Source organism: Chamaea fasciata, unplaced genomic scaffold, assembly GCF_029207755.1.
Source record: "Chamaea fasciata isolate MVZ Bird 193981 ecotype frontalis unplaced genomic scaffold, bChaFas1.0.hap1 SCAF_1, whole genome shotgun sequence".
NCBI classification, from domain to species: domain Eukaryota; kingdom Metazoa; phylum Chordata; class Aves; order Passeriformes; family Sylviidae; genus Chamaea; species Chamaea fasciata.
This window is the reverse complement of record NW_027094086.1, coordinates 147,140,920-147,163,389: the sequence shown is the minus strand read 5'-3', so window position 1 is coordinate 147,163,389 and position 22,470 is coordinate 147,140,920. Positions and strand designations below refer to the sequence as shown.

General features: G+C 43.4%; 1 protein-coding gene across 3 annotated transcripts in view; it reads right to left on the bottom strand.

The window, feature by feature from the left end:
- PRKAG2 (protein kinase AMP-activated non-catalytic subunit gamma 2) overlaps positions 1-22,470 on the bottom strand; it is a 211,409-nt gene that overhangs the window by 142,824 nt on the left and 46,115 nt on the right. For 2 of the 3 annotated variants that reach the window (XM_066201168.1, XM_066201185.1), the window contains exon 2: positions 2,677-2,748. In XM_066201168.1, the coding sequence (XP_066057265.1) occupies positions 2,677-2,748 (72 nt within the window). Of the gene's footprint in view, positions 1-2,676; positions 2,749-16,321; positions 16,404-22,470 lie in introns of those variants that run through there. The other variant, XM_066201176.1, reaches the window with a different exon arrangement.

Genomic DNA, 22,470 nt, shown 5'->3' with positions numbered 1-22,470 from the left:
AACATTTCTGCACAAGATCCTTCACAGTATTATATTCTCCATCTCCAAAAGAGGAGGGTGAAAACTATCCCTGTCCTCTTCCTGCCATTAGTCATAAAGGAAAGAAGAATACATCATTTATAATAGTAGACATATTAATGAGAAGTGATTAAGGCTGAGCTTCAGGAAATGTGTGTCACTTTACCACTGCTGCCAAAAAAATTCCTACGTGAACCTGAACAAATAATTCTAGACTTGAATTTTCTAGCTGTGTAATGAGGATTGTTGTCACAGGATAATGATTGAGAGACACTTGCATGGTAAACTGCGGAGAGTTCCTGTGAAAAATGTTAATTCAGTTTCTAAAAGCCTTTCAAAAAGAACAGAGAATTAAATTAATGGCAGTTTGGGAAGATGGGTTGTGAACCACTCTTGATCTATAGCCCAGGTGACAGAAGACTTAAGTGCAGGAAGAGAAATCCACCCCTGATAGATTGCCTGTCTCCAGCAGGATGAGTGAATGGAAAAAGCCAAAGTACTGATGAAATACTGACTTTTAATAGACAAAAGTTAACACACCATACAGTGATTTCAAACTTGAACTAAGAAGAACCTTCCTCCCTGAAGAGTAACTTGGGCACTTTTTTACATATTAGCAGTGAGGACTGGCAATGTTTTAGTTAGAATTAAATGAATTCTGCAGTCTGATGCTACTCATCATTCACTACTAGCAAAAATCCCATATTCTCATTGAGGAAAATGACATATTGGGTTATATATGTGGCAATGGATTTTAAAAGATGATCTGGTTTTCATCACAAGTGGGGCACTGCCAGCTCCCTTCTTACCATTTTGTTGCATGTGTTGAACAGAGCTCTAAGTATAATAGCAGAAAAAACCACTGGGTCTTACACACCTAGTCAAAAAGGCCAATTAAAAATACAACTTCACATATTAAGCCCCGGCTCCGTGGTTATTCCAAAGTCAGTTGCATTTCCATAAGCAGAACTTGCCCCAGCACTTAGCAATGCTACAAAAAAAGAGGCAACTATTGAAATGTCCTTCCAGTTCTCCCAAGACATGAACTCATCAAAGGCCAGGTGGTGATCTAAGGCTGGACTCAATAATCTCAGAGGTCTTTTCCGACCTAAACGATTCTGTGCTTTTGTGCAAAAAGAGTCCTGAGACCAGTCAGAAGAAAATGACAGGACTCAGGAATGGTAGAGTGGAAGTCATTCAATGATATCATGTAATTCTGCTCATCAGGGCAATTAGCCTTGGCACATTATTTCCTCATGACTGAGATTCATGCGTCTTTCTCACTTTTCTTTGTGAAAAGAAGGTGATAAGTGGAAAAATCAAGTTTTAGCCCGAATCCCCTGCCTTCTTCCAGCGTGACTGTCCCTTCCAAAAACATCACATTGTTCACTGTATTCAAACCCTTCAAACATGCACCTTTTGGTAGCTCTGTATATTTTAGCTTCCCTGGCATCTACAAAAGTTCCCCAGCATCAGCAACTCCTGATGAACGAACAAGGCCAATGTTACAAATGCATTCAATTGCTGATGGATTGCAGAAATTCTTAAAACATCTGTCCTTAGCTGTGACGTGCAAAGGAACAGAAACTCATGCTGTCAACAGAGCTAAGTTATTATTGTTCTAGATGCAGATCAGCTTCACTTAGGAGTATTTATTACTTTGCTTGCCTTAAACTAAACCTGCAGACTCTCTGCCACACGGCTTGTAGCAGGTTTAATGGCCATGGAGGTTCACAGCCTTGTAAATACTGTGACAAGCGAAAGTGGTCTGCAGAGTAGCTGAAGATCAGCTTTTGGAGTTGTCTATGGGTTGGAGGAGAATCCCTCTTAGCCAAGCCCAGAACGTGGCTGGTAGGAGGCTTCCATTTAGCAGACCAGCCTGTACTTCAGTGCTTTGTGAAAATGAGGAGGACAGGACCTGAAGATGACAGATCTCACCCACCATTTTTATTGCTTTGAAGATTGTGTAGGCAGTGTATAACTATCACCAATGTCATCCATTGAATATGCTGCCCTGATCCTTTTTAAAGCAAGCCAACTCTGTGACTACATTGGCTTAATTTAATAGCATCAGAAAAACAAATCAATGCCTCCACAAGGATAACCTTGAGTTAATCCCACACTGAGGAGGAACCTTTCTACTTTTTTCACAGGAAGGCTCTACCACTATGGCTTCAGCAGATGAAGGCAGTTCATCTTTCCAGTGCCAAGGACAGAGAGATCAAGGACAGTGAACAGTTAAACCCTCCATAGAGAGAGAGCAGCCATCAGGAGGCAATTCCAGGAAAACCTACTAACAACCACAGATTCCTCTTTGGGCAGTGTATATTTCTGCAGCACACCTCAGATCTTGTAAGGTAAAGATATTCCTGAGCAGCTATGCAACATCACCTCACTGATTTACAGCTGTGTTACACACAACACCTGCAGTATTTACAACACCACCAGCAGCTCGCACCCTTTACAGATTATACTGCACAGGCACTGTCATGGTAAGGACTGCAAAAGGCACTGGATTTGCCTTAGTGCATCACCATCAACAGGTTAATGGTATGGCAGGGAAATTGAAAACCCCAGGCTTTTTTAAGCCTAACAAACTGTGTGTACCACAAGGGATTCAAGCACTGCGAAGAAGGGGAAGCTTTGGATCTATCCTACCTTGCGAGAAGCATTTTTGTCTGTGCTCTCCACATCACCGTCCAAGAATGGCATGGCAAATGAGCTGAGATCCTGCAAGGACAGAGAAGAAAAAATGGTGTCTTTTATTAATGCTTTTTTCCTTCCATCAGAGCATCCCATGACTGAAGCCCACAGGTCTATTTCCAGAGCGCCCACTGCTTCACCCACAGCAATTGCTGGCAAGCAGTAGCATGGACTCTGATGGCTCTCCTTGGCTGTGAAACAATGTCAGATAGAAGTTACAAGTGAACAGGGAGCCCACAGCAGCACCTGCACCATCAAAAAACCACCTGCACGGCCAAAGCCAAAAGTCCTGTGTTAAAACTTTCAAGGGGAGGTACCAAAATCCCACAGAAAAACCGGTAGGAAATTACAGTTTAAACACATCCACTTGCTCAGCAAATGCCTATCTTGCCTTTAGTGGGATGCATGATCTTAAAGAGTATTTATAGCAATAAACACAACCTGAATGAAAGTATATCAACATTCTGAGAAATACGTAACTGCTAAAAAAGACACAGAAAACCGACATGGTGCTCAGGGAGGAAATAACCACAAATGGGAGAGGAGCACCCAATTCTGCAGGACTGAAGACAATAAAGCCGTAAGAAAAGCACACATGCTCATTTTTAACTAACAAAAACAAACTGCAATTATATTCCACCTCCTGCCGTCTGTTCTGTTTATGATTACTTCATGTTCCAGCCACAGGGTTTTTAGAGCTCCTTTCTACATGCATAAGGAAATTATGTTAGTGTCAAGTTTAGCATCTGTTTGATCAGAAAAGTACATAATGAGCAATTCCATGACCAGAAGCATGAGGTTGCCTAAAGCTTTGTGCTGAAGAATTGAATCTTGGGTCCTAAATGATGTTCTAAATGTCAGGAATGCCTCCCCAACACAGAACCTCCCAGATGCAAGGCATCACCCTTTCCATGCAATGATTCAGTGCTTCTCAACCGCCACATCTGCATCCATTTAAAAGAGTTCAAAATATAAATAAACAGCAATTTCACGTAAACTTAATCTGTGATCAAACAGAGCTTAATTAAAAATTAGCACCATCCACAAAGTCTGCAGGGCTTGCTGGTCTTCAGAATTCAGAGCAGCCACAGGTCTAATCACATCGCTTTGTGTAATCACACTGAAGTCAAAATATGCTCAAAAATTGTGTACAACTCAGGCATAATTCTTTCAAGTGTTTGAAAATATTCTGGTTACATAACAAGCAACAAAAATAAGGAACAAAATATTGAATTACTGGAACTAAAACACATGGGAGTAATTCATGCCAAGTTGAAAAGGGAAAAAAAAAAAAAAAAAAAAAAAAAAAAAAAAAAAAAAAAAAAAAGCAGCAGCCAGGCTTGGCCAAGCTGGCCCCAAATCATTCGGCCCCAAACAAACATATTCCTGACAAATTCATCTGCTCCCAGCCCCATCCATGCACATTCAATGGGAACTATCTACAAAGCTCAACTATGGAACATCTCCCTCTTGTCTGGGTTTCACATCACCTTTGTTTGCAAATAAAAACATAGGGAAACATCTCAAAACCAAAGGAAGAGATTAAAATTAAAATCCAAATGACTTACTCCATATAAAATTATTTAGCCATAAACAGCATTTATAAACACCATCAATACATAGATTATTATCATCAGCATCATTATTACTTCATATTCTACTGCAGGACTTAATTGAAGAATCTCTGTGAAGATATTTGAAAGCCTAATGAAAGTTATAGAAAAACATATCCCCTTGTGTTTAATTTAGCCAAAGGATTTACCAACATTTTCCTCTACCCATCTTCAGTAGTGCAGAAGCTGGAATCTGATGTGTGCTAAGTAATTTTCCATGGAATAAATCAAGAAAATAACCTCTTTTGAGCTCCACATATTAGTACCTCTATATTACTCCCTGGTGCAACTTCCAGGGTGGAAAGCAGCTGTTTAGGAAAGCTGGAGACTGGATGGCAGAAACTGGGTTGAAGGGCACACATATCTACTAACCAGGGTTGAAAAAGCTGTTCAGAAAATCTAGAACTGTCAGGAATTAAACCAAAATGTTTTATTTGAGCAGAAACCTTCAAAACCAGGAGAGGGTAGGTAGATACAGCTATTTTTCTAGGAGCTAAATTTCAGTTCTCATTTATGTTTCCAAATTTAAAGCCACAGATGTGTTAAAGTCTGAAGTCTAACAGTATCATGAAACCCAGACGACAACTCTATTCTGATTTGTAACTCTCAGATACCATGGAGGCATTGTGACTTCATCTGTCTTTACATCCAGAACAAATCTCTACCTGTAAGCCAAAATAACTGGAGCTGCATTTTTCTGGGCAGCATGAGACTTTTTGTTAATACAGCACTACTGAACATTTCAAAGTGGGTAATAATTGTACTTCTAGTCCTGTGAAAAAGTCTATAATTGTAACTGTTACCTAACAATTTTTTAATCTTTCATGGGATTCTATATATGAAGGCATCCATTCACAGAAGGAAAAAACCACATATATCAAATACCAGGCTACAAATGCTGCTCTTTCAATTCCAGTCTGTTGGTTAAGCAAGGAAATATTAGGTGGTTATTTCCCTTTCATTAATATTTCTGCAGAATACAGATAGATAACAATTTCTGTCTCGTGTTCCTCTTCATCCAGAAACATGTCATGATTCAGTTGATGATACAGTAACTCTTAAAAAAAAAAACCCAAAAAACCAAACTGCTCCAAAAGTGTTGCAAAATACCACAGAACTCTTGACAGACCAATGGTGCAGCCCTTGCCCTTGTCACAGACGTGACTGCTCTGATCTGATGCCAACAGATACACACAGAAGGCTTGCTCTGCCAGTGACTGGGGACTGAAGCTGTTCTTAGACAGCTCTCCTGCTCTCCAGCTCTGCTTTACTGCACTTGGAAACAGCTCCCTGGACGATCAAATGGCTCTGCAGGGACATTTAAAACTCTGTCAGAGGCACACAGTGACTTCCTGGTAGGAGGAAGAGTCCTTCAGACTTCAGAGCCCTGGCTGCAGAACGGCATCACGCCCTGTGTCCATCAGTCCTGCACTGCATCCTTGGACAGGCAACTTCTGCAGAGACCACAGTCTGAGATCACCCCTCCATAGAGAAAAAGCAGGTCCTACTGCTGCTAACCTGGAATTAAGAGTATGAAAAGCCTGTTTTGGAAATTTTTTTGGCTTTCCTGTCATGCTTGTGCTCCTTAGTCACTCCTTCCATCACTCTGCTCCATCTGACAGCCAGACATCACTCCTGCCACCCTGTTAGAAAAAAAATAACCTCTTGAGCACTTTACATTTACTTTAAAGCCACAAAGTCACCTCAGATTTATTTTGTTTCCAATCCACTTTTATTTACAAGAGGCTGTCATGGCAGCTCCTGTTATGGTCACTGAAGAACACAGCCCCAGGGACAGCAAAGCTTTTCCTGGGGGACTGCAGAGCCGTGACACAGCAGAACCATGCCTCAGTGCTCCTGCCAGCAGCCAGGCTCCCTCCTGGGGAGGGAAATCTCCCACAGCGCCTGCTCAACAGGTGATTTTACAGTGCTAGTCAGGATTTTTCTGTCTGCATTTGCACTTTTCTTCTCTAACACTTCTTTCCCTATCTTCTCTGGGCAAACAACAGATATCTGGAAAATTCTTCACATTAATTTCTCCTCCAAAGGTGAGACTAACTCTAGCATGAATCTGGTCTGGGTTACCCCTACATCTAGAAGGTGATCCTTAATTCCAGCCTGTTTTCCTATGACATCTTTTATATCAGAATATTTGGGATTATGTGAAAAGAAGTAAGAATAAAATTTTTGTTCTTTGATATCCTGGGAAAACAAAGAAGCTTTTCTCAGAACTGTTTTGGAGAATAGGAAAGGAAACCACATTTGAGGATGCAGAAAGCAAATACATTGGCTGGCATAGCATAGTCAAATAGCAGGAGCGAGATCTGGTTAGCCAAACAATTTTTTCACCTTTTCCAGCCAGTTTTACTGTTTCTTTCCTTACTGGGGAGAATTCCTGCCAAAAAGGCTTGCTCAGACACTCTGGTTTTGAGGTTGCTGCAGTTGGAGACCTTGGTGTAAGAAGAAGAATACTTAAATAACAGACCTGAATACTAAAATAACAGACCACTAAACCTTGAATCCAGTAAACAAAGAATAAACAGGATTCTTGTTGTATTATTGTTTAGTTTCAAGGCTACTTTGGCAGCCAGGCTGATAAAGCTCCTCTGCAATGGATGAAGCCAAAGGGCCAGCAAGGGCTGGGGCATGCTGTGACTGACCGCCCAGAGACCAATTTCCAATGTATTTGGGGTGGAAGTTGGACCTTTTTATGGCCCTGCTCGACAGTGGTCCAAAATTTCAGGGCTGGGTATCAAAAGAGTATTTCACAAACAGCTCCCTGCTGGCATTGTTTGCAGCTGTCTATTCAAACATGATGAATTGACTGTGAACACCACGGGGATGTGGAATCTGTGCCCACAGTGGTGAGTCCCCATGAACGTGGTCAACTCTTTGCCTGCATTTCAGGGGTGACTCAGGTCAGAAGAGCTTCATGGTAGCCCCATAAGCAACCTCTGCTGAAAGTCTGGGTTCCTCAGCTATAAACAGCTTCAGAGTCCTGGTGTGGGTAGTATCACACAGTCCTGACTATGGATGGTGTCACCTTTGAGGCATTATTTTTCTGCCTCACTAAGTTCTATATATGTTCTAGGATTGCACCAAATTTAAGGATGTGAAATGCCTGCCAGACATTACAGTTTCTTTTTACAACATAACTCTAGCAGAAGGTGACACATTGCTAAGGCAGTTTTCAATATGGGGAGACAGCTCCTTTAATAAAATAAACAAAGAAAACAACATACAGAGGAATTAAGCTGAGTGCTGACAAGAGCTCTGATGTCACAAAAGATTGCTAAAAGCTGAGAGCAACCTCAGCATCACACCTTAACAAAGTCTCCTCCTCTGCTGATATTACTGAGCTATGAGCACTTCAAATATCCTAGCAAGGACAAAGAAGGTCAGGATTTTTATTAACATCAACTGTGAACAGTTTCTTTCATTGCATTCTGCACACCAGCAGGTTTTTTTTAGATCAACCTTGAATTTGTACCTATTACAAGCCTATGTAAAACTCTGAATAGCAAATATGCTACATATGCTAATAGCCTTTGAGCAGAATCCACAGTTTGATCTCGGTGGAATAGAGGGCATAGCTTGGTAGCTCTGCTAGAATAGAAAATTGTCTTTTTCTGAGAACAATCCTATCTAGAAGCCTTTGGGGATTTATAACAAATCACTCCATTATTGCACAAGGAAAGATGCAAAACTGACATACACAGGAATTTCTGTCCTTTTGTTACTCTTGTTTGGATACACCAGTTATAGTAAAGTATAATAAGACTTGCTACATTACTTTATTCCTTTAGGAGTAGGTTGCTCATTGCTTTGCTTTTCTCACTCCCCCATGCCATCTAGACTGTAGCATGTGTTTTGGAGAGAAATATATAAGTTGCACTGTGAGACTGAGGATGCTGGTGACTAAGACTCGGGATGACTCAGTGGGAGTGGGCAGGAACAGATGTACAAAGCTGGTTGGATTTGTGCAAGCCAGCTTTGTACTGCACAAGGCTATTCCAATTTATTTGTTTGCTATTACTTTTAAGGCTATTTGCATTAGAAAGAAAAAAAAGGGAAAAAAAAGGAAAAAAAAAAAGGTAGGTCTGGAGAATTAGAGAGGGTAGAAATAAGATAGAGACTTGATTGGTGAGGCTGTACCTTGAATCCTGCGCTCAGTTCTGGCCCCTTACTACAAGAAAGATATTGAGGGGCTGGGGAGTGTCCAGAAAAGAGCAAGGGGGATTGTGAAGGGTCTGGAATACAAGTCCTATGAGGAGCAGCTGAAGGAGTTGGGGAAGTTAAGCCTGGAGAAAAAGAGGCTCAGGAGAGACCTTATTGTTCTCCACAACTCCCTGAAAGGAGGTTGTAGCCAGGTGGGGGTTGGTCTCTTCTCCCAAAGCAAGCCAGAGGACAAGAGGAAATGGTGGAGATGGCAGGTTTGCAGTCAACTCTTTAATCTTAGAGGCCTTTTCCCACCTTTGTGATTCTATGATTTTGTCCACAGTGTGAAGACTCCAGAGGAAGCACAGTCCAGGGGTTATTGGGTGACTGTGCAGTCACCTTGTTTGTGTGCACTTCAAGGTGCATACAGCATCAGATATCAGAAATAACAGAAGGTAAGTCCCCCTACACAACACGCCTGGAACAAATGGGAAATACTCAGTCTCAAAGAGGCACTATCTAAAAGGTTAGCGAGTAATGGCTGACTGAAATCTAACCCAGATCTCAATATGTGAAAATCTCCATCCATCAGGTGATTTTTCAACGTTCTATGTAAAGAAATTCACATATGAAAGCCTGGCAGAAGAAAACCAGCTGATGTGCAATACAGAGGCATTTCTTTTAGCTGCAGCAAGAAGTGGACATGGTCCTAAGGAGCTACTAAAACCACTGTTCTCACCACACATCCTCCAGCTTGGATGGATTGCCACCACTTGGGCAGAAAAAGCTGCTAAAACTATGAATTTCAAAGGGAAAGTATTAAAGAGAGCCATGAAACCAACAAATCCTTGATATTTCTCTGAAAACAGCTGTCTTCCAAGCTGTTCTTCCTGAGTTATCCTGATCATGGAATACTGGCAGCATCCAGCACACTCTTCTTAATTTCTGAAATTCTTAGCTGATCCTGACAGGCAATAATCTCCAGCAGTCAACAGCAAATTCAGTTCTTTTGTTTCTGGGGCTGTAGATAAGATCCACAAAAAAAACTTTCAAGAGAGCATGGATTGTTTTTTGTGTTGTTCTCAATCTCAGGCTTCAATCACTAGAACACATTCCTATGCTGTTTACAGAAAGAATGACGTTTTCTTTCAAGCCTTGTGCTCTCCTGCCTGGAAACCCCACCGTACCTCACTGGAAATTGAGCCTTTGCAGATGAGCTGAGCACAGACAGCCTGGGGTGGGATGGAATCCCTCCTGCCTGGAGCCCCATCATGTTTATGATGTGCAGAGAGCTCAGGGCTGTGTGAGAATGCTGTGATGGAGGGTGCTGCTCCCCACCTCAGCGGTAAGTCACAGAGCACCACAGAGGTACTCTGACAAAGCCTGAGTAGGATCCCCAAGCACACGACAGCCTGGTTTGTCAGCTCCTCCACACCCCAAACCACACAGCAGTGACTGGCAGCGTGTTTATTACAACAGCAGATGGACAACCTAGCAAACGTGCAAATAACAAAATGTCACTTAAAAAAAAAAGGGGGAGAGAGAGAGAGAGAGAGAGAGAAAGTGAGAGAACAGCAGGGAAAACATGCCAGGGAGGAAACCAAATTTCCCAACAATTCCTGTGACATCACCACGATGCACACACTAACCCATCATTAACTGCTATTCCTGGGTGCTCAGGTAAAGGCAACCTTTCTCAGGCGAGACATTTCATTCAAGAATCACCCAAAGTTTAGAAACACAAGGTAAAAGCAGAAGATAATACACATCAGTCCTGGAAAATGGGGTTAGGTGAGTGATGAGGGAATTAAGAAACCAAGACGCACGACTCGAAGGAAGGACTGCAGGAGACTGGAAATGTTAGCCTTCAGATGGCACATACTCAGTGCCAATGAAAGTGCATTCCAATACTTATGAGTTTGTCTTACACAAATGAGACACAGGAGCCCAATGCATTAGCAGAGAAAAGCCAGCATTTGCTACAAAACACAACTTCAGCCACAGTGAAATAGCAGAACTGCTGGAAACAAAAGATGATTTTGCCACAATGTAATAAAAACACTCGAGCCGCTGCAGCACAGGAGCAAACAGTCTGAAGGGGATTCAATGCAAGGATAATACTGAGGCTTACTAAGTCACCTCCACACTTCAGCTATTTTAAAAGTCACTGCATTTTGCATTTTTTATGTTTTCCCCCACTCTCTATTGGCCAAATCTCTTCAAAAACCGTATCCTCAAGGAAGAGTAAAACAAAACAGAATCAGAACTGAAAACCCCCAACTGATGGCCTTATCTGAGGATAATATATGCAGGGTTCTCCCTCTGCATATATATATGACTAAAAAAGGTGACATTCACACCAGGCAAAAGATCTCTGCCATAAATACTTGAACTCCAAACTATTTTTTCCAGTTCACTGCATTTAGGAAGACAGCTGCCTGTTGCCTCCTCTTTCCATTCTTGTCAGTCAACAACCGTGAATAATCTTGACAATTAGAAGAAAGCTTACAGCTGGAAAGCCAGGCAAGTGAGGGGCCTGCTCTGATCTCCTAGTCCCTCAACTGAAAAAAAAATAAAGGGGAAAAAAAGCAGAAGCAAAGAGGAAATTAGAGAAGGAAAGGAAGAACAAGATGATTCTGTGCTTTGTGTGCTGAAGACCTGAATGGGAGGTCAGGGGGGAAAAGCACATGGTGTCCACAATGGAAAGACTCCCCTCTTGGTGCTTTCCTGACACATTTTCCTACATCACTCTACAGCTACAGAGAACAACTTCATGCCTATGAGGTTTACAGTCACTTTGCTACAGCTTTTCCTATACCTTTAACACCACTTGTAAAAAGAGACCAATAAATACAATATGCTTCATTTTGTAAGCTAAACTAGTTTTTTCTTTTCCCAAAATGGATGTCTGCATTCATCACACTCTGAACTCTTTATTTAAAGGTGCGTTTTGTTGAAATTGGCAACATAAAATGCCCTCAAGGACAGAAGAAAGCTCAAATTCTCAGAGACAACCCAGAAGACTTTATCCCACTCACAGTACAGTATTCTACCCAAACCCAGCCTGCATGTCCTTTAGGTTCCACCCCTGACTTTGAGCTAAGAGGATTTTGTGCCATTCCTAGATTTTCAGTTAGCACTGACATCCAATGCTAATAAATTACAATACATCGTTCATGCTGTGGGAATCCAGAGCACTTGACAAACTGCATATCCAGTCCAGAATAGCTTCAGGAGTGCACTTCAGCAATGAGATTTTCATTACCTGCTCTGGCTTTCTGGATTAGCTCTGGGAAGGGATTAAGGAAATCTGTCACAAGTTATGACCCCACAGTTTCTATCCAGTCTAGAGAGAAGGGAAAAGCCAGCATCTCCAACGGGCAATGTGCTCCCATTTCCCTGGTATGGGAGAGGCTGGACGACTTGCTTAAACTTTGGAGGATTCAAACCCTTCACCTCACCTCTCCACCTTTACTGTCTCTACAGCGTGAATAAAGTTGAGTGGATTTGTTTTTTTTCCATTACTCCCCTCTATTTAGAAAGCTGTCCAAACAAGGGACTGCCTCTTACTACGGTGTGTGCACGGCAGTGCGGAGCGTGCTTCACACCGGCTCCACACACGGGCACCGGCGTAGCCATGACAACGCCGGGCTTGGGGAGGCTGAGCCATCACTCCGGCAGCAGAGACAGCTCCCAGCTCCCTTGCTGGGCTGCAGGACCCCGGCAGAGCCGGCTCCCAGCTCCCTTGTTGGGTTGCAGGACCCCGGCAGAGCCAGCTCCCAGCTCCCAGCTCCCTTGCTGGGCTGCAGGACCCCGGCAGAGCCGGCTCCCAGCTCCCAGCTCCCTTGTTGGGCTGCAGGACCCCGGCAGAGCCAGCTCCCAGCTCCCTTGTTGGGCTGCAGGACCCCGGCAGAGCCAGCTCCCAGCTCCCAGCCCCCTTGTTGGGCTGCAGGACCCCGGCAGAGCCGGCTCCCAGCTCCCAGCCCCCTTGTTGGGCTGCAGGACCCCGGCAGAGCCAGCTCCCAGCCCCCTTGTTGGGCTGCAGGACCCCGGCAGAGCCGGCTCCCAGCTCCCAGCTCCCTTGTTGGGCTGCAGGACCCCGGCAGAGCCAGCTCCCAGCTCCCAGCCCCCTTGTTGGGCTGCAGGACCCCGGCAGAGCCAGCTCCCAGCTCCTTGGGCTGCAGGACCCAGCCGGGATCATTTCAGCCCAGTTTCAATCCCGGCTTTCCTCGCTGTTGAGACACTCTCCAGGCATCCCTGCACTGGGAGCACAATGAGGCCCCAGGCTCTGGGGGCATTTCCAAGTGTTACTGAGATGACATTTTCTTTGCACAGCTTTGGCTGCTGTGTAGAAAACAGGGTTAATTCTCTGATGGGGTGAGTGCCCAGTGGAGTGAGACGAAGGAACCGCTGTGTCCAACTGAAAAATCACAGAATTTCAATTTTAAGAAAACAGGCCAGCAATAGAACTTCTGAGAAAAAGCATGTTTGTAAAGAGAATTGGCAATGTCCAAGGGATAGTAAATCTTACACTTCCAGGCCCACACACACCAAGCCCTGGTCATTTGTTAAACTCTGTCTCAAGGGATGTGCTTCAAAGAGCATCACAGTTCTGCTTGGAAGAAGGTGTTAGAAGACACCAGTGACCATCTCTGGAAGAAATATGGATCAAATACTTGCCCATCTGGAAAATCTTTTGAACAATGAGACAAACAGAAGAACACAACAAAGAGATTACTCACTCACACCAGAAATAACCACCACTGAAAATAAAATTTTGCAGTGGGTCCAGTTTGGAAATAATCCTCATATGGAAAGGGAAGAAATGACACATACCCAGGGTTTTTTTTCTAATTATTGTACATGCAGTACTAAAATTTTGAGGAAGATGTTTCCCCAAGTAAACTTCAGGCTCCTTTCAAGGACTATGACTTCTTTTTTTTCTTTCTTTTCAGAAATAGTTCCTAGTTTACATCCAGTGCAGGGAAGAAAACCTTACAAACAAGCCATATCAAATTCCGACCCTTTTAGCAGGAGTCTTCTGATTTTAGCCATCTTATTATTCTTTATGAGTCCATTTAAGCACCACAATTACAATCGACCAATCTGAACATGCTGTGGAGAAAGCACAAGCAAACACACGCTCAGGGAAACCCAACTGAAAACTTAAGCTCATTATCCACATACACCAAAAGTCCTTTCTGCCCTCTGCAATGGCTTTGAAACCCAGCAGGCCTTGGTGAGCTGAAACAGGCAAATCTGCACTTGATTTGGCTGACAGTTTATGCATCAAAATGTGTTGAGAAGCATTTGATCCTGCTTGGAGAGTATGGGAAACATTCCCAACTTAGCAGGACACCCCGGCCACAGTGACAGATGGGCAGAGTATGAGCCTGGCATGGGAGAGGACATTTTAGAACTGGTTGTTGCTCCAAGCCATGTGGCAGACAGTCCAAACCCATTTGTCACAAAAAAATAAAGCTCACACTGGAATTACCAAACCAAGGCACTGGGAGAGCCCCTGCCTACAGCTCAGCCTGGCATGGACAACCACTCTGCCAAGGAACATCACTGAAAACCTCCCATGAAATTAATGAGCACCCAAGAAGGAAAAAAAAAAAACAAACCCAAAGTAAAACACAGTAAAGCTTTTTTTCTTTTTTTTTTTTCCTCTTATTTCTTTTTTCTTTTTTCTATTTCCTTCAAGATAAATTAAATCCACAAGCAGGAAATTTTGATTCAGAATAACAATGTTATTTTTTCATTACTGCCAAAAATTAAGTTCACGCCAGTAATATGGCCCTAAAAATATTGGGTATTTTTTTCTCATCAGGAACATTAATTTCTATCCATATGTACTGAACAGCTGTACAACTATTGGTGTACATTACACCCAAGGTTTATTAACACTTATTTTGAGGTTTATTAGAAATGGAAATTGGAGTTAGAACCACAATCAGGCACTAGAAGTCATCAAATACCTATTAGGAAAGTGTCCCTCAAACCAGCATAGAAAGGGTAACTTTATCAAAATATCCATCAATTCTAAAAGCAAAGGCACTGGCACCTACACTGAGAAGCAGAAACAAACTGCCCTGGTGACTATGTCCTCCCAGATGTTCAACTCACAGGGCATCACTATTTTTACACACATATAGAACACGGTCTCATACAGGGCAATGCATAGGGGAAACAAATATAATCATATGAGCATAAAGACACGGTAACAAGGTCTTACAGTTTTTTCACTGCCATTTATTTTAAATTTAGGATGACCAAATATTTCTTGTCTTCAAATCAGCTTGTGACTGCCCCTACTTGGGTGGCCAAACAGGCTGAAATGACAGCAGGATTTTCTCCTCCTGATGGAAACCCGATGGCTCTTGGCTGCCTGAAGCAAACTCTGGTTACAGGTGATTTCCATCAACTCTGTGTTTTGCTTTTAAAGATTTGCATCAATATTGCATTTAATTCTCCTAGTTTCTTCTTGATGAATGTCAGACATCCTTGCACAGATTGATGGGGTGGATTGGGGGGGGGGGGGTAGGTGAGCTTTTTTGCTTATTTCAAACTGGGGCATTTTTTAAAAAATCAATACCTTGGTATTCCACTCATGAAAATGTACTAAATTGAAGTACAACCGAGTCTTCTTTTTCTGGGTTTCCCACTGCCTCCCTTTGAATTGAGGGCTGGCCCCTTGTCAGCAGGATCCGTTTCATCCTGCTGCCCATCATTCCCTCTTCCATCAAATAATCCTGCCCCCCAGGCTCCCAACTGCAGCAGCTCCAGTTTCCTCACACCTCCCAGGGCTGCTCAAAGTCAGCACCGCCTCTGCTTTCCAGCCTCTCCTGCACTCACGGCAGAGGGTGAAATCTCTTCCCCAGAGGTTAACACCCTCATCTCTCCCGTGGCCCGTAACAGTGAACAACAAACAAAACACACAAGATGCTGGCAAAATACCCTGCATCTTATACTGGATTAAATTTCATTTGCTATTCACCATCACACCACTAACAGAAGATCTTGAAACCCTTCAGGCTCTGATCCCAGGATGGAGCCGCCTCATCCGTTTTGGACGTTCATTATCTCACAGATCCATTAATTGCAGTGCAAATTGCATGTGTTCAGCACTAATTCTGGTAGTAGAAAGGGAAAAAAATGCAAGCAGGAACACATGAAGCCAGTAATACACCTCTTTATCCTGACAAACCTCATCAAATATCAAATTAAAATCATTAAGCAAAACAGCAGTTCCTGAAAACCTGTGATTTGGGGTTGCAGTGACTAGACATGGCAATTAGTTGCTCAGCAGTTCAGGAGGCTCTGAGATGAGCAGTAGGAGAAACCAAGCATTGCAGGATGCAGAGACCAGATGGTTTTAGGCTGAAAATAAATGAACACCCCCCAAATGATAATCTCTCTTTCCAAAACATTAACGAAAAGTTATGCAAGGGAAAAAAAAAAACAACCACCAAAACCGGCCCCAAACCCAAGCTACATTCTTTAACTAGATAAAAGAACATTTTGTTCAGCCTTGGAGTATCTATTATAATTAAACGCTCTAAAAACAGGACAACAGCCCCGTGCCAGTCATGCATACAAAAGAGACAAAACACAATGAAAAAAAAAAAACCAAAATACCTAAGAACCATGCATTTCTTACACAGCCTGAAGAATTCCTGCCTCTTGGCAGACTCTTGCAGTGCACTCGGGCATCCACCTAAATGAATGCAAACCCTATTTCCCCCTGCTTAGATAAATTAATTTAATAACAAAAATAATCAAATCCGGAGAAACCCAGGGACAATCGAGCCCCCGCTCTGACTTACAGCTCTGAAAAATCCTGCAGTCTGGCTGGAAACGTCCATCGAAGAACTGCATTGAAAGCTTTTCCCTAAAGGCAAGCGCATTGAAACATCTCGGGCTCTGCTACTGGAGCCGATGCTGCAACAGATGGGGACCAGGGCTGGGTGTGTTCGTGCCTCCCATCGCGGCACGGCGCGGGGATGGGGATGGGGATGGCAGCAGCGCCGGGGACCGCAGGAGAAGGAAGGCGGGCGGGTTTCTTTCTCCGCGGCTCCCCGCGGGCTCCGTGCCAAAAGCGCTTCGGGCATCGCGGCCAGGTTCGATTCCCCGGCTGCAGGAGCTGCCACATGAACCCGCCCCGGGGCTCGGACAGGTCATTAAGCATCGGTTTGGGTGCGTTTAGGGAGATGTTCGGGGTGCACAGGGGAAGCCGGAGGGTTCAAATAGCCGCAGGCGTTTTTAATGCCCTCTGAAGGGGGAAAAAAAGATCCCGCTTTCAATAGAAGTTTCAGGTGACTGAGGCTGCGTCTGCATCAGTATCAAATACCTTGGGGAAGGCAGCACAGAGCAGTCAATGCATTTTCAAGGCTGGAGTCTCTGCTGCTCCATAACAGCCCTATTCCCCACTTAACGACAGCTCCTCATTGTAGCTGCACAAAAGTCACATTATTTCTCTGGGCTTAAGTTTTCCCATCTGCAGCATGAACAGGGGATGACTTGGCTGACTTTTTAATTTATTATAAGGACCACACTGGGAAAATAAAGTGCCTGAGCACAAAGTATAACCATAAAAAGTATCACCACAAAAAAAAAAAAAAAAAGAAAAGATAATAGTTATTTTTAAAGGGCACCACAAGAGCAAGTGCTTAGCAGAGCAATGCAAATGTGCCCAGTAGGAGCTGAAGGATGGTGGGGATTTGAGTTTTCTTCTTCATCAAGATGAATCCCTCTTTTATAACCACATTCAGCTTTAATCACTCCAGCCAATCTCACAGTGTCCTTTACCGGCAGTGAAATTGTTCCCCAGGCCATGGGGACGTATCCTTGGCCAAGATGCTATCGAAGGTTGGCTCAGCTGAGGACACCTCAGCTAGAACAAAGCAAAAGAAAGCAGAAGGCAGAAAGCTCATCCCTGCAGCTTCTAATACTTGAACAGAGGCACCAAAATACTGTGCAATGCATTCTGGAGACACATCTCTGGAGAAATAGGTAGCCAGATCCTGAGCCATGGAGCATTGCTAATCCTTTCCTGGTCATCTCAAAATACCATTTGTGATGATCTGTCGAAAAACTCCCCAAGATGGAAGGTTTGCTTTAACTAAAGACTCCAGGTCACTAAACCATTAGATCAGTGGAGTGGACTTGGCTTACACATCACTCTCAGTTTATTTATCCCGTTCACTGGAGGATGCTGTACCCTTTTGCAAGAGGGACAGAGACAACACTGACCTCAATTCTGTCTACGTCAAATAATAAACACCGCTGAGGCTGGGCAGTACCTTTTCTTCAGTAGAAAAAGAGATGAGGTCCTGGTGACACCCCTCGTGTGCCAGGCAGACAGCACCTCCTAGGAACCATCCATGCTCTCCCTTCCTTGGATTTGCTAGGTGCCTCTGATAACACAAGCCCCTTGGGAGCAAAAAAAGCTGAAAATGGTACATAGTGTTCACTCACAAATGGCAGCTATTACTTGAATCCTTTCGAGACAAGATAACTGGCATCCTTTTTTAACACAAACATGCACAAATATTTGGTGTTTAGAAGATTTTTCCCCAGCTAAATGAATATTTTATGCATGCAGAATGTACAAATAGTTTAGGAAAATAAACAAGCTTTCTCTCAAATTCTGTTTAGGGGGTACGAGAGAAACCAGTCAACCAGCTGGAGCAAGCAAAACACATTTTGTCTCTCCTCACTGAGCTGTAGGAGAAAGGAAGAAATCTGTGGGTGACCTAGAGAGGGTAAAAGGGAAGATTGGATTCATGTTGGAATAAAAAGGGTTCTCCTGCAAAGCACAGTTCAGGTCAAATGTTTCTCTGTATAGTTAACTTCTAAGGATTATTCTGATTAGCAATCAGATCAAATAAAAAGTGGCATTAACAGCCAGGAAAATGTCCCATATCCATAAATCATCTATTTCAAATCACTCACAGGGCTCAGTTGGACGTAGCCAATGTCAAGAATCACCCAGACCAATTAAGATGCCTAAAAAAAAATAAAATCTAAAAACTGTTTCTGGTCTCAAAGTCAGACTGGCACAAATTCTACCTCAAAAACATGTCTTTTCCTCCCCCACCTTTGGATAAGGAATACAAAACAGATTGCACAACTACATTTCAGATAAGCAGAACAGTTAATGGTTTAGATACCATTTCATAAATATTTGCTGAAGTAGATTTTGGATTCTGTCCAGTTTCTGACAACCACTAAAAACACTGAATAATTTGCCATTTTCTTTCACCCTTCTGGGATGAAAAATAGGCAGGGAGGTTTCATTGCTATCATTTCTTACCATTATTTAATGACTACTCACATTTATGTTGATGTGTCCTGCCAAAAAAGCCCAAGTGATTCTTGAACCTACAGGCCTGAGGTGTCCAAATCACATTTATGTAAATATTTATATATTCTTTATTAAATATTCCCATACTGAATACCTGGGCTCATATGTGGCTGTGTAAGCAAGTGGTGAAGATCTGAGAGAAACCGACTAATTTCTGAATAAATACCTTGTTTCACACTGGGATTTCCAGTGCTTGTGCTCTATCAGAGATGCTGAGGCTCAGTGACTAAAAGCAGCAGTGAGTTACTGCACATCATCTAGCACAAGATGGTGCAATATGGGAAGTCACACAAATAAAGTTATTTGATAAAAGTTTTCAACCATACTTTACCAACAAGTTCTAGGAGTCTCTATGAACAGGGATGCAAAACTCCAGCCATTTCCTTGCTTCCTTACATATTAAGGACAATTCAGGAGGTTCCAGAAAATGCTTTATATAATCAACTTTCCATGACAATAAATTTTTCAGACATTTTCAATTTTTTTCCCCCAATTTTTAAGTCCTTGCATCTCAAGTTCAGCAGTCATTATTCATTTTATAAATACATGGCTTCAAAACAAAGTTCCTTTTAAGCACTTCTAGATCACTCACATATTTGGACTGACTGTAGGATTCTCACACTTTACCAGGCAGCAACACTGGAGGGAAAACAAACCACCAAAACCTGCTTGTGCCTTGGACTGTGAATCACACACTCACTCAAAGCCCAAAGACCAAACTCTGAGCAAAGCAGATTTCTGACTGTCACATTTTCACCAGCATAAAGGTACAGAATTCCTTGCCCAACTGAAACAGCCATTGCTGTACTGGTTTATTTTTCCATTTGAAGAGTTTGGTCTTCAAAAAATTCAGAACCAGAACCCCTCAATCAGCTTCAGATTTGACTGCACATAGTTCCTGCACAATTTCCTTGAACTGTTCCAAAACACCAACTCTATTTCATCCTTTTGGTCCAAATGCAAGCCTAAAGTATCATAAATTTCTATCTGGCAGTACAGCAACCTTCCACAATTTCCCAGAGGAGACTGAAAATGTCTGGCTATTGGTTGTTTTTATTTATAGTCCATAATTTCCCACCAAGATATGGTGGGTTTGTAAGTACTACATAAATTAGATGAGTTCATGGGGCCAGCTTCCATTACAGTTTCCTTATTCTTACAAGGCAAACAGTGCCCTGAAATCAATGGGCCTTCTGTCTGTGAAGATATCACTTCAGAGAACAGCAGATACAGCAATTACTGAAGTGCATGGTGAGCCAGAGTTCTGCATGGAAGGGCAGGGCTTTTGTCCAGTGTGTAATTAAGAAACATTTTTCATATTTTTTACAGCTAACCCAGCCATCATATTCATGGTTGCCCTATGCCCACTCCTACTGAGCACGAGCAGCAACCAAAAGCAACATGCAAGACAGATGTGCAGCCTCCAGCCAAGAAGCCAAAGCACCTGGGCAATGCTCAGATGAGAGAAGCAACTCCTTGAAGGGCACGGAAAGCCACAGCAGCAGCTGGGAGAGCAGCAGAGCTCAAGAGGAAGATGAAATGGGGAGAAAAAAATCCTAAACTGCACCACAAAACACACCTGCTCTTAGCAGAACATGCAAAGTAGTCTCTCAAGAGTTGATGCCAGGCAAAGGGCAGCTGTGATCTGCAAGAATTGGAAAAGGGACTACAAGAAAAAGACTGAAACATTTAGCCCCAAGAGTAAGGCAGGGATGAACTGCAGAGTCCACCCCGCCCAAATCAGGCAAAACTGCAATGCAGGGTGATGGAGATTGTAGAAAATGGAAAGAGAGAGGAGCAGAGAAAAATATCCCATGACAAATAAAATCCACAGTTTATTCCTTTTTTCATCTCCAACAGCCACAAACTTTTCCTTGCAATCTTTCAGCATGATCTACCAGGCAATGAACCAAGTAGCTGAGATTCCTGACTCACTGCTGACAAGCCAGAAGGAGAACATCCATGTGAGAAACATCAAACCCCAGTGAGCAATCACCCATCTCTCCCGGGGGAGGGAGCACCCTGCCAGCCTCTGCAATGAAGATGGATCACACTGCACCAGAGATGCCTCAGCCAGCTCAGGGACCAAAAGCAGGATTTTTCTCAAATCGAGTTCTTCAGCAGGACTCACACAGAGGGGTTTTTCCCTCTGTATTTGCATATATATCCAGATGCAAATGACATTGAAATGATGAGGTGTTCATACAAAGGCAGCACTGGAGGCTGCACAACAGCAGCCTTGTGCCTGCTCCACATGGACACCACTGCCCTTCCCACTTGTCTAGGTCTCACAGATGGAGGGCTGGAGCCTCTTTCCTATGTCATGGTGGGGAGGAAGAGGGTGGAGACATTTCTGGAGAGGTGCCAGTGCAGAGCTGTGCTGTGTCTGGGGGCAGTGGAGGTCTCTGGGTGCCTGGGGAGAATTACAAAGTCTGAGCTGGGACACAGTGTTCAATAACTCAGCGAGTGAGGGACCAACACTTTGGACTATAATCCTCTGTGGTGTGGGTGAAACCCCTCATAGGTGTCCTGGTGTCTGAGGATGAATAAACCAGAGAGCAAAATTAATGTCAAGAACTTGGTGGCAACTCGGTGGTGCCTCATTCAGCTTTGCTCAAGGCTGCCACACTGGTATCAGTGATGCTCTGGGAGGTTTGTGAATCAGCAGCAATTGGTGATTCAGGATGACCAGATTTAAACACTGTGGACTAGCTCAGAGCCCCCATTGCCTTTGTTCTCTACAAAAGCACTGAATTTTAAAAGTTTTGAAGGACACAGGATGAATCTTACCTTGCTTCTGCTGTATCCCTTAAAAGCCTGGATGAGAAACACCCTTTGTGGGCCAGAAACTGTGCCACGAGACAATAGAAGAATACTACTGCAGCATCCAGAAATGGGAGAAAACCACAGGGAAGTAGGATCTGGTGGGTTATGGGTAAGAACTCCAACCAGGCGTTTCAGCATAAAATCCTTTTATATCTGCGTGCAAAGGCTATTGGGATCTATAAAAACGTGAATTCTGCAATGTTCCTTTCAGCTTCGCTGGTCCCAGAGTGGGATCTCTAAGGACCAGCACTTCCACGAGGACACAGCAGTGGACACATGGATGAACGGAGATGCCTCAGCTCTGCTGCTGCCTCCTTGATCTCTGCCTTTGGGCTGCTCTGTGCTCCCACCCCTGGCAACACGCACTGCTCTGGGGGCTGTGGCAGCAACAGGGATAGGGGAGTCAGTGCCAAAAAAGCCAGGGTAAAAAAATGAGGCAGGAAGGAGAAAAAGGTGATGGTAATTAGCTGCACATAAACCCAGCTACACCTGAGCAGTCTGTAACACTTGAAGACTGGCTTAGAGATTGTGGTGGAGAACATATAATGCTACAGCACATCTGCAGCCCTCAGGAGAGCACTAATTATTGACCCAAAAGAAAACATCCTGCTACAATAACATCACAGCACACCTATCCAGGAATTAAGATGCTCTTGCACGCTCATAGCAAGTTTTATTTTCTTTGAACCTCATGACTTAGCTTCGACTGTTGTGGTGGATGTTGAATTATTTCATTGAAGTTGTCCCCGTGCCTGCAGGGCCCAGGTGAATTACCCACATCCT